The 13,884-nt window shown below is 38.3% G+C and overlaps 1 protein-coding gene across 1 annotated transcript; it reads right to left on the bottom strand.

Moving 5' to 3' along the window:
• Positions 1 to 938: 938 nt before the first annotated feature.
• LOC112683887 lies at positions 939 to 1,421 on the bottom strand. The gene has a single exon (XM_025555074.1). The coding sequence runs from the start codon at positions 1,419 to 1,421 to the stop codon at positions 939 to 941; it is 483 nt and encodes a 160-aa protein (XP_025410859.1).
• Positions 1,422 to 13,884: the final 12,463 nt, after the last annotated feature.

Below are 13,884 nucleotides of genomic sequence, written 5' to 3'. Positions count from 1 at the left end.
TGGTAGGTTTGGAGAATTGATAACGACTACATCTCCACCAGATAATGTTAGATTCGGAGTGTACATTTTTGACGAGCTTGTAGCGTATGTAAATATTCTCGCGACCAACGAATCCAAAATGATTGTTTTGCCTGTTGTATTAATTGCCATCGATTCAAATGGTTAGTTGGTACGTCCTTTAGGTTTTACTCCGATAAGGCCATGATCGGCTAGCCTATTAGGAAATTTCCAGGTGTCAGCGAAGTTGAATCATTGGAACTGCTATATATTTTTTTTATAGAGAGCGTCGTCAGTGGGCGTGAATTCAGTATACCTTCTATACTAACTGTGAGTGTCATCATCTCCTCCATTGTAAGGATTTGCGTTCCAATTACTCGTTTCAAATGTGTTTTTGCGCTCTTAATAGCTGCTTCCCATAGTCCGCCAAAATGTGGGGCAGCCTGTGGACCCGCCATCATCGGTTGTGGACAAGCCGCTCGATGTCGAACGCAAGGAATACATGAATGAATGACGTGCTTAATCGCTGCACGTCCAGAAACAACCCAAAATTTTCTGTAGATCATTGTCATCACAAGCTTAGGTCCGGTATGGAGTAGATTCAGGTGAAAATGACGAATTATTAATAAAGTCAGATGAGCAGCCTTCGGTAAAAATATCGGATGCTTGGTGCGTTCACTCAAGGAAGAAAACTGTAATCAACCTTCAACCCTTATGATATCGTCAGAATCTAAGAAGGATGCGAGTCGAGCATTAGTAGCTGGATTGACTGATGAAGATGAGCTCGCCAATTGCTTGAGTAACTGTGACCAATGAGCGTTTTGGGTCATCTTTATGGCAGCACATAAGGCGTGGTTTAATTCTGTATATGTAATTGCACCTTAACGCCGACTCCTTTTCCGACAATAATATGCAATTATACGTTGCATTTTTAAAAAATATTAAAAACGACGTAGTAACTCATCCGATTCTGAGTCGTATTGAATGTGCAGTGCACATTTTGTTGGACGTTTATATTCTGATAAATTTTCGACCGGTACCGTAACTTCCACTGGTTCTGAAAGAGACCACTGAGAATCGTCCTGACGCAAGAACCCCGGTCCTGTGAGATGCTTAGAACATGAAACTAAATCTCGAGGCAACATTCCTCGAGATGCTGGATCAGTCGGATTGTCAGCCGTCCCCACGTGGGCCCATATGTAATTAGGTATCAATCCTCGAATTTTGGCGATTCGGTTTGTTACAAAAATTTTGAATTGTCTGTACTCCTGAGTGTTCCACATTAAGACAATCATAGAATCCGTCCAAGCTCTGATTCTGTCAATGGTGACAACATTATTCAATAAGGTGAGGTGGTGTGACAACATTCGAGCCAACAGTAATGCAGCATATAACTCGAGCCGAAGAATAGTTAATGTAGTCATTTTGTGATGATTTCAAGGGTGCGACCTTGGTTTTGCACGCAATAAAATGAACGTTGAAGTTTCCTAGACTGTCAGTTATCCGTAAAAACACCGAGGCTGTATACTCGCGCTGGGAAGCATCAGCAAAACCAATCAACTGCAACTCTGTGACTTGGCAAATATTGATATGACGAGGTAATGATATTTGTAACAGCAACTCTAATTTTCCAAGAATTGACGCCACTTCATCATTAATGGCATGGGTAATGGAGAGTCTTATTCAATTTTCTCCACCCATAGATCTTGCATCACACCTTTGGCCCACAGTAACACCGGACCCAACGCACCAATCGGGTCGTAGAGTCGTGCGATTGTGAATAATACTAATGTCTTTGTAATTGACACATCGTTAATATTCGCATGATATCCAAATATATCTGTAATGGGATCCCAATGTACACCTAAAAACTTTAACGTTGTGTCGTCAGTTGGTGTGAATGTTGGTTCTATTGCATGACCCTCGACAGATACTTATTTCATTACAGCGTCACAATTACTAGCCCACTTTTTTAATTCAAACTCACCACACTTTAATAATCGAATAAGGTCCCTCTGTACATCCAGCAAGTCTTTTGTACTGTCAGCACCAGCCAATATATCGTCAACATAAGTATTATAAATTAACAAGCCCTTGGCACGAGGAAATCTTGCACCATCGTCAAAGTCCAACTGACGTAGACATCGCAATGCAAGAAATGGGGCAGCATTTACACCGTAAGTGACCGTAAGTAATTCATATTCTTGCACCTCCTCTTCCGGAAACCGACGCCACAAGATATGTTGATATACGTAATCTTCTTCTCGCACTCGAATTTGCCGATACATCTTCGTGATGTCAGCAATAAAAATGTACTTATAAAATCTACTGCGCAATAATACATCACCAATTTCTGTTTGTAATTTTGGGCCAGTGCACAAACAGTCATTCAACGATTTTCCTGATGAGGATTTAGCCGAGGCATCAAATACAACACGAATTCTCAAACCCTGTTCTATACGTTTAACCACTGCATAGTGTGGGACAAAATATAAGTGTTGCACCTACCAATAACGAAACTTAGGACGTAGTAGGTGACTTTGCCAATGGTCCTACTACGATCCATCCGAGATGAGTGCTCATGGCGGAAGGCATACCTGTAGTATGTATAATATCTGCCTTGGACGGTAAACTATTAACATATATAATATTATTATATTTATATAAACGGTTCATATAAACAATTCAACTGGCCCAGGAACATCAAACTCCGGATCGGCTAGCACCAAGTGGCGATATCGCTCACGCACTGCAGCAGGCAGTTTATCACCAGGTAGTTGCGTTGTAATGTGTGTAAGAATAATGACATCGGAAGCACAAAACTGCGGCTCTTTAGCGTGAAGAAGGACAAATTAACATTGTGTGGCCCCTTTCACTTTGTTAACTGGCTGTTGCGAAAACCTAGATACCTCAACTCGACTCTTAATACGTCTCAAGTCAAGTTGAGTGGCACATTCAGACGTGATCGCAGAGATTTGAGAACCGCTGTCCAATAAAGCTCGTACAACTTGTAATTCTCCTAAGCTGTCCCTTACACGCACCATAGCCGTACCTAAAACCACCGTGATTTCTGTGCGTGCAGTAGCTGGAACTTAGTTGAACTGCCAGAGGCTGCTGTCTCGTTTTCTTCTGACTCCCTTGAAGTCTATGCCTTCTCTATTGAACATTTAGCATTACTGGGTGATACGGGTACGTCCTTATCTATGTGTAGAAGCGTATTATGTTTCCCATCACTAGTTCGATATATTCGTGTTGATAAACATGATTTCGACTGATGTTCTTGTAATAAACAAATGAAGCACACACCGTTATTATTTACAAATTTTCTTCTGGCTATCATGGGTTTTTGTTTGAATGAAAAGCACCGATATAACGGATGGTCATTTTTATAATAAGCACACTTTGACGAATTCAAACGTGAGGTCACCGTTAACGAAGATTTTCCGGATGAACCATCCTTGCTTTTCTTCCCTGTAATCTTGACACCCAATTCCATCTTGTCAGCAGTAGTTCCAATGTTTTCGAGTATCTTACAGCGTTGGGAAACAAAATCCAACAAGCTATCCAAAGTCAGTATTTCTGATTGTGGTATACTGGCTTCATAAAGTCTTTTGGTTTCAACATCAAGCACCCGCACGCCGATATAAAACAATAAAAAACCAGAAATGTCCTCTATGCCTAAAGCTTTAATAGCAGCGACGTTCTCACGGAATGTATTAATAAACGCCGTGAGAGATGAAGCAGAATCTTTGTTGAGGGAAGAGAACATAAATAATCGATCAATGTGCGCCGTCGCCAATAATCAATTATTCTCGAACGATTTCTGAAGTGCATTCCACGCGATGCTATGGTTATCGGCCGTTAACGGAAAAGTTTTGATAACTGCTAACGCGGGACCTGTTAGACACGATCTTAAAAAATTAAATCGTTCGATAATCGAAATGTTCTGATTATTATGGACAAGTGACAAAAACAAATCGCGAAACGAGCACCATTGCACAGCGTCCCCATCAAACTTTGGTAATTCTATTTTGGGCAACGTTAGGTTAGTTCCCGACTGAACTAATCTTTCCTGAATCACACTTTGTTTTGCTTCACTAGACGCATTTTTAATTACATCAGCAACCATCCGAATACGTAAACACAATTCTTCCATCTCGTCAGTGGATTGTATGTCTACATCGTCGAATTCATTCTTCAATCCTGAATCAACCATGATATTCAACACTTCTAGTTGTTGTAATCGAAACTGCTCTATGTACTGGTCACACTCGACGTTTTCGATTGTATTCCGATATCCGTTAGCGCCTCTAGAGCTAACATATCTAACTTACGAATTGACCGCAATGTTAAGTCACGTGCTGCGCGTGCACGTACGAATTTGGCTCCGTATTCGCCACATCGGATTGGCGTTTTGGATGACCTATGATTCAGCACCAAGACAAAATAAACATTATAAAACCAAAAAATATTACCTGATATCCGGCTCGAAGGATCAAATGTTGGCAACTATATCCGGGTTTAAGTTTTAGGGTGTATAGAACACTATGAGAGACTGGTCAGGTAATAATAATGTCGATAAAACACTGAACCAACACAATTTAATGAACTAAAAAGTGGACTGTATATTAAACATAAAAACACTAATAATTACAATGCTACGGCTCGTTGCCGGCAGAACGCGACATACCCTATTTTAATATAACATTCGGCCCGATGCCGGTAGAAACGTAACAGTGCGCGAAATGACCATATTCGGCCCGATGCCGATAAAAACGCGACAGTACGCGATATAAAAATATTATAAAAAAGTGATCCCGGCGATCATTACTGATGAATTGTATAGTTTACAACGTAAACTATACAAGTAACGCGCCCTGTCGTCAATTTGGTCGTTCTCCGTACCCAAGGGACCCGTCCAGGCACCCCTGTTAAGTGCTACCCACTCTTTGTTCACTCATGGATATCTTCTATATATGACCTAACACAATTGTATTTTATAAGTCTTTTTTTGTATAACTATTTTGTTGTCATGCTACAGTAACAGCACCATTTTTTTGTTTTGTTATATTATATAGCCATGTATTTCAATTGTAATTTTTTCTTGGGGTGATAAGTGGTGACAATCCCACTCTGACTCCGTGAAGTCTTTGTCATCATCCAGCAGTCCAGTTCAACCTTTGCACCAGCGGATGAGAGGCTGCGCCTCCCATGGGGGGAGTATGTTTGTGCACCATCGCGACGAGCGTCGAGGATTCGCGAAGACCACCGTCGGTACCTCCTCTTTTTTATTCCCGCCAGTGACGCGCCAGGCGGCCGTTGATCGCAGTGGCGTCTGCTGGGGAACTTGTTTTTTTTTTGCGACACACGTTTGCACTTTGCCGGCCGATAACTACCGCGCCTGCGCCGTCTTTCTTTCCGTGTGTGTTTTTCCTAACGCCGATTCCTTTTTGTACACGATTGTCATGTGTCGTGCGTTTGATCCGCAATCGTTGGTCGATCTCGTGTGTGTGTCACCGCGTGTAGTGTCAACGCGTCATTTTTAGATATTGTCGACCTCGTGGTCACTTTCGCAGCCTTGCGTCTTTACACTGTTTATCGCGTCGGTCGATTGGTTGACAGTGGTGTTGTGCCATCACCGTGCACGTGTTTCACGAACTCACTTTTGTGCGTATTAGACAGTTCTTCGGGTGCGTCTTCCGTACGTCAACCTGTTTTCGGTTCGCGATTACTCTGGTTTTTCGTTGGTGTCCACGTGGTTTTCACCCATGGCCATTGTTACTAGCCGGTACATCGTGCGTGTCACGTACGCCAGTAGTGCCAACCGTGTTCCCGACACAAGCCATCCATCTCCACGATTGTTTGTCCATTGCGGTTTGCCGGTTGGTAGCAGTGCTTATTAACGCTGCCCTCTAGGAGTCAGGTGTAACGATAATCAGTTGGACCATTATCACCACCACACTAGATAAGATTGTTTTTTTTTACCTATTGTTTGTTAACCTTAATAATATTAAGTTTGGTTTGTGCCCAAGTGCACATTAATAATCGGTTTATCATTTTCTTAGCCTTTTATTGTCCTTGAATATCATCATCTCTTCCTTTCACTATATTTTATAATACTCTTCAGAGCACACGTTCGCGAGTGTCGCGCGGCCGGCTGGCGACAAATATTTTTCGAAGGCTCCGCGATTAACAATTGCGTTCAAACAATAATATAATACTACTTTATAATGAACGGCACTAGTCAATTTTATTATATATTTAATAAAAAGTTGGCTAAACTAGGTTAAAAATTCATTAAAATCATATTCTTTAATTGTTTATTTACGTATTAAATATAATTTCGTAAAAGCCTAAGATGGGCTTTACTATTGCAAGCCTTCAAACCGAATTAAAAATAAGAAAATTCTATCACATAAAAATGTAAGAACTTATTATTAATATAGATAATCTAATGAATGTGTAAAAAAAATATAATACGTTGAAAATGTAGTTATATACTTTCAGTTTTATTAGCCATAGTCTTCAAGCTGATTAAAACATTATGCTGTATGTACTGCTTGAAGTCATAAGCGAAATTGAAGGAAAGTGTATAGAGAATATAAATGATCGAGCAAAACGATAAACTTTTATCTAATAAATCACAAACATCATAATTACTTTTTATCAATTTAAAAATCCTGATAATGTAGAAGTTGATGTGACGAAAATAACACGATACATTTATTTTTTTGAAGCACATTTATATATGACTTTTGTTCAATTAGATTATTAATCCGAACCACAGTGAGATGGAGTAATTACGCACCCAACAGTAAGAGAAATTATTGAAAAAAAACGAGATAAACAATAAAGAATTCAAGGGGGGTGATCAAGTATACTTAGTACAATATGAAACACGAATGATAATTTTATTCAATTACAAGGACATGCACGTAACCGAATTAACGGCACAATAGATTTTTGACACGTTTAATGGCATGAAGGCGACGTGTAGGAAATATAATATTAATAGCTGTTCAATAATACGTATGGAAGGTGCTAATTCGTTAACTAGTTATGAGAGGACACGTACCATGATGCATTATATTTTCAAAAAAACTAATATTTTTTTTTATTTATTTTTTTATTGCCATTGCCATTGTTAAAAAAACCTTACAGCTATGTGGTAATACATTATAAGATGAAAGATAAATTATTTATTTACATGTAGTTTAAATTAGGAAGCCAGCACTGATAATAAAATTAAAGATTGAGTTTATCAAAATGGGGGACCGAATGTTCGGTATCAGGTCTGAGGTAACGAAGTGCAGCAGTGAGCGAGAAGAGAAAAAGTCTACTATAATGAAGGAAAGGGCAGTGGAATAATAGGTGATTGAGATCACACACAGCTTCTGTTGAATGGAGTGTACAAAAAGAAGAAGAGTTTAAAGAAAGCCGGAAAGAGTGGTTGGGAAGATTATGTCCGATTCTGAAACTAGTAAAGGAGACGATGAGATACCTAGGGAATTTAAACCTCTGAACCAGGGATTAGGAGGGATAGTGGGACATATGTTTCTATGCCAATAGGCATAATTTGGGGGGAGAGAAGTCCATTTCGATTGCCATGCGTTACGCAATAATTTGTGTTGAATAGGAAGAAGATGAAAGGCTAGAACTTTAAAGGGAGAGTCTAGGATGTGGAATTTGGTAGTGAAGGCAAGTGCATCGGCACGTTCGTTACCAACGATGCCGACATGACTAGGCACTCATACGAATTGAACGCATTTGTTATCAGTATAGAGTCGAAAAACTAATGATTTGATGAGAAGAACAAGAGGAGATAAAGAAGAGTTGAATGGATTTGATGAAAAAGCAAGGAGACAGGACTGAGAGTCAGAGGCAAATAAAATGTTATTATGGTCTAACGATATACTGAATTGAAGGGCACAAATAATTGCATAGTATTCCTCGGTAAACGATGATGAAAAAGCGTCTAACTTATCTGCAAAATAAATATTAAGCGAAGGGAAGTAAAATAAATATCCAGCTGACCTGGGTGAAATAGAACCATCAGTGAAAACCAGAAGAGATGTAGGGAAATTAGACTGGATAAAGTCATTGAACATTGTATCAATTAGAATGTGAGGAATTCGAGACAATTCCTTAGGATTGTGTCTCAGAAAATTAGGAGAGATAAGCACATCTGGAGTAAAAATAATCGCGGAATAGGGGGTGTCATAGAGTTGAAACCGTTGATTCGTTCTGTAAATTGCTGAACTAAAAGGAATGAAAGAAGAAGCAACCAAGGCTAAAATTGGAAGAGTTTTCGGAACATAGTTCCAAGCAGATTTGATGGAGCGAAAAATTTTGAATATGTTTTGATTGGAGGTAGACATGTTTTTTAATAGCATTTTACCAGCAATACGTCTACTTCTGAGCTCCATTGAAGGGCAAAAGCATTCCACTTCGAGACTAGCAAATGGAGAGGAGTGGATGGCACCTAGTATCGTAAGGAGACAAGAAGAAATAATCGAGTTAAGTTTTTTGCGGTACGTGTAGGAGGCAGATGCGAAAAGAAAAGAACAGTAATCAGATTTTGATCTAATGACAGCATTAAAAATTTGAAGAAAACAAGAAGGATGTGAACCCCAGTCTATGCCTGCTGTAGAACGAAGAAAATTGGCCCTTTATGAACCAATTGGAGCGATATTTGTAACACCGTTGAAGTTTTTGATAAAAAATTTACCCAGCTTAACTGGATGGAGATTACTAATGTTCTTGTTGTCGAGTGAGGAGACAATTATGTGGAAGGGGCCAAAATAGTTGGAGGCGAAACGTTCAGTAATATTATGTTGCCTGCGCCTTTAGTTACTTTGTTAGTTAGATGATTAATATCGTTATTGAGTGGGTCAATTTGCATAACTTGTGCATCATTGGACCAATCGCAGATGCCTTCAATTAATACAGACTGAATAGACTGAGAACGGAAAGTGGAGGCGATTTGCTGTTATTTGTTTTAGCTTTTTTTACCTGTATTTGAGTAGTGTAAGATAGTGTAGGAAAATTAGATGTATTCTTCTTGTGGTTGTCATTAGATGTATCAGATTATAGTTAGGCCCAGACCGTCGATAAGAACGCTTGTTTATACATCGTTGTTATTCGCTTATCTTCGATACGAATACCCGATCGTTAACTTTTGCATCGGTCTTATCTTATTTACAACATATAACTATATCCGTACGCCCTTGAGCGCCACATGCGCAGTGCGCCGTCATGCCGGTTTCGCCGGGCGGCAATCGGTTTGCCCCTCGTCAGGACTTTTAATCTCAAAATCAACACCAACTCTGATATAAAACTAATATTAATGTTAAGATCTACACCGAACAAAATTTTACACAAGAAAAAAAACATAGACAAATATATGAATACCATGATGCTCTTTTAAGGGGTCATTCAGGAGTATCTCGTACAATCAAACGGTTATAACTTAATTATAATTGGAAACACCTGAAAACAGACGTAAAACGTTATATAAAAAATTGCGAAATATGTCAGAAAAATAAATCACATTACTAAACTAAACAACCGATGATTATTACAACCACGGTAACTAAACCTTTTGAGCTAATATGCATGGACATAGTTGGGCCATTTCCATCAACAAATATAGGCAATACACACATTCTTACGATACAAGACGAGTTATCTCGGTACGCACTTGCAATTGCATTAGCTACTACTGATGCACAAACATTAACACACGCATTCGTGGAATGTTTCGTGTGCATTTATGGGATTCCCACGTCCATTCTAACTGAGTGTTGGACTAATTTTCTATCGGATCTGTTTGAAAATGTGTCCAAATTTTTGTATATCGAAAAATCAAAGACAACCCCATGGCATCCGCAGACGAACGGATTTCTATAACGGTCTCATAAAACCTTAAAAGCATATTTACGCAGTTTTGTAGATAAAAATAGTAAATGAGACCAACTTTTATGTTATGCAACATTCTGCTACAATACAACCATCCATATTTCTACGGGATTTACCGCGTACGAATTATTATATATAATTAGTATTTGGAAGAAAACCTTCGATTCCAACCACTTTTCTTAGGGAATCGAAACCACAATACAATTATGGAGATTATTTTTTTAACCTCAAGCGTGTAATGCAGGAGAATCATAAAATTGCAAAAAATAACTTAATACAGAAAAAGGAAACAAACAAACGGTACTAATACGCAACAAGCCATCCAATAAAAGTACATGTAAGAGATAAGATTGTACTGAAGGATCATAATAAATTAAATGCTTTGGGAAAGAATTGGCAGGGACCATATGAGGTTGTCGTGGTACATGGGAATGAAAACATTACCATAAAGAAAGAGAGAAGGGATTATAGGACCCACAAAAATAATATCAAAATCTTTTATAAAACAAAAGAGTAATTAGGATACCACAATCTTAATACTAATCCAATTAATTTTCATTTAGCCTTAGCAGCATTATTACATAAGGGTAGATTTATATTCAGAAGACACATATTAAGGGGAATCAACACTATTTTCAGGCTATGTTTGAATGTTTTACTTTTAACCGAATGGAATATCCCGGTTTGTGGACGAAAAGCTTCCATAACCATCTGGGATATTCTTTGAGAACCAGGGACCGATCAAAATTGAAACGTCCAAATGGGATCTCACGGCGTACTTAAGGGTATCAAAGTATACTATTAATACAGAAGTGCTCCATCGACACATTGCGAATGCGGCGGACTATTGTTTCAGCCCAATCACCAACACGACCAACCAATATTGTGCACGGTTATACAAAGTAACCAATTTTACGTTAGGCAGATTAAGGAAAAACGGGAGCTAATATTAGGATCTGTAGGACACAGTGGAAGAACAAAAAGAAGCATACCATGAGGAGCAATAGCCAAAACAACTAAGCTTTTGTTCGGATTATGTGATTTTCACTGTATGAGAGAAATAAATAAGAACTTAGATCAAATGAGATCTGATGGGACAAAAGAATTTAGGGACGAGGAAAAACAGCTCAAATTAGTGGATCTGACTCAAAGGAAGGAAGCACTTATATTGGAAGAATATGCGGTTACTCTAGAACGAATTAGAACTGCAGCAGAGGGAGCTCTAAAGGGGGTTCAAATTGCAAATAATTTTATATTCATAATTATACTTCTTGCATAATATTTCATAAAAATGGATATCATAGGGTAAATAGTGCAAATTGCAAAAACAGGACAAATACACCAAGCCTGCTGAATCCCCCCCCTCCACCCGAACAATTTAAGGACATAAAATTAGGACTTCCAAGTGGGACGGACTTGCCCATAGAATTAGATCTAGGGGACTCCTACGAATTACTTAAACTATCGGAACTGACTGTATATTATGATAATGACCGTTTAGTTTTTAAGATAAGCATACCATTAGTTCACCAACATACATTAACTCTGTTTCATTTAATACCTAAGCCAGTATGCGAAAGCAATAATTGTATTTTTATTAAACCTAGCTATAAGTTTTTAGCCGTAAGCCGATCTATGGATCTTTATTCCACTTACGACAATTTTGAACAAGCAAATTGTAAACGTTCACGTGACTTCCTACTTTATCCTGAAATCCATCGTTTACATCTAAGGAGTGGAAAACCAATTTGTGAGATTTTACTCTTACAAGATCCAAAGGAGGTATCTGAAGATTGCAGCCTACTGCACGTGCAAACAGCTTCACCTGTATTTCACAAACTTAAATTTAAGAATGTATGGTTATACACCACAAAAGGCGAAACACTGTTCGTCACATGTGACAAAGACAAGCAGTAGATCAGCCACACCATCAAAGGGGTTGGAAAGATATTGTTAAATGAAACATGTAAGGCGTATGCAACTAGAGATATATTAATTTCGGGACGAGTGCACGACTAAGAAAAATACCATGATTTTTTGACAGGATCGGTTATTCTAGATTTAGACAAACAGTTGGACGGTGGTTGCAATTGGCAGACTGATGGTTAACATTGGTGATCCATCGTATATCAAGAGGCAACTACTTATGTCAGTAGTCAATAGCAAGTATACAGTATACTCTAGCAAGCTACAGTATGGAGCACCAGTGTGGGCAGCGGCGAAGAGCCGCAATACCTACACTCAGGTACAGCGGCGGTCAGCATTGCGCGTGGCCAGGTGCTACAGAACCGTATTCGACATGGCGGTTTTAGTCCTGGCCAGGATGCCTCCGGCACATCTACTGGTCACAGAACGTGCAAGAATCATCTTTAGACAACACGGCCGATCGCACCCTGTTTCGCTGTCCACAATGGGTAGTCCTGTAGCAGGAAGCATAGAGAGTGATCGGCAGGACGTTACGTCAGGTGGACATGCCGGACATCTTGCTGGGCCCAGAGGAGGCACAGCTGCCAACGGTCGCGGGAGTAGTGATGAGGTTGCGGGACATGGTGGAGCGCTAGCGTCGGACCTTCAATCAGATGGTGGAGGCTATCATGGGCGAGGAGCTGGAACGCGAGCGCTAACGGGGAGGATTCCACAACATAAGGCTTTGAAAAAAAAAAAAACACGTAACTTGTATCTAAGATGTTAGGGGTGACCAGAGGGGGCATGTCCCACTCGTCATCTCAACAGCAATGTAACGTATTAATTAAATAAACAATAAGAGGCCGGGAGACAGTAGTGTAAAAAACAAATCCCTCCCGGTCTCTTGGTTAAAATGAAGAAAAAAAATGTAATGCACTATCAGAAATTACATTAGGGTAAAAAATCATTACTGATGCATAAATCACATGCAATATCCACAAATAGGTAATCATCACATCCTGTTTTAGCAACATATAATAGTCTACTATTTAATTTAATGGTAAAATGTAATTACATGTTTGATTTAGAATGTTTATAATATAATATTAGTAAATTACATAAGTATCTAAAATGTTTCTTTCTGATAGATCACTTCCCATTAATATGTCTCGAGCACAACACAGACACACAAAATTTATAAGAGAAAATAAAATTGAAATTAAATATATATTAATAATAATAATAATACCACAAAACAATTTTGAACTAATAATAATAATAATGACTCTTTATTGTAATAATAATAAAGAGAAAAAGAAAACAATAAAAAGAGAAATTAACAAAAAAAAAATGTAAAATGACAAGAATTATAAAAAAGAAATAATGTTGAAATACAAAATACGAGATAAAAATAAAAGGCCACGGTGACGGCAAAAAGCAGACAAACGCCGCCGTCGTTCGCGACGGTCGTCACACCGTCCGCCAACGCTTCGGGGCTCATCGCCGACTCCGAAAACTGGTTCGATTAATCTATCGGGCGTCCCGATTGATAACCGAACGAATGGTGACACCAAAGCAAAGGGTTGGAACGGGTGAGATCGCGGTATTCGTGCGACACGACCGTGTCAAATGTTATTCTTTGGTAAATCATAACAACATTCTATTTTTAAAAACATTTTTTTCTTTTATTAAATCTTGTTGAAGAAAATTTATCTGTACAATTAAAGGCATACTTACATAAGTACCACGTCATTATTGCTTTATTAATAAATTAATACTAAATTGTTAATAGACGTCAACATAAATATTAACTAAAATACTGCTATGATTTGATAAAACAACAGATATAACAATATTTTTGTGTAACTAAAACAATGTAGGTTTCCTTTCCAAATAGTGCCTATAATTTAATATTTAAATTTCAAATAATTTTTAATTTTTTATAGGTTCGAATAAGAAAATTTAAATTTAATTTATTATGAAATTAAAACGACCAATCACTTACATCAATACATACATACAAACATATATATATATATATATATATATATAAAACTTAAATTG

This window comes from Sipha flava, unplaced genomic scaffold (genome assembly GCF_003268045.1).
Source record: "Sipha flava isolate LNK unplaced genomic scaffold, YSA_version1 237_pilon_pilon, whole genome shotgun sequence".
In the NCBI taxonomy this organism is placed as follows: Eukaryota; Metazoa; Arthropoda; class Insecta; order Hemiptera; family Aphididae; genus Sipha; species Sipha flava.
The sequence above is the reverse complement of the archived record's forward strand: the minus strand, read 5'-3'. Positions and strand labels throughout refer to the sequence as shown.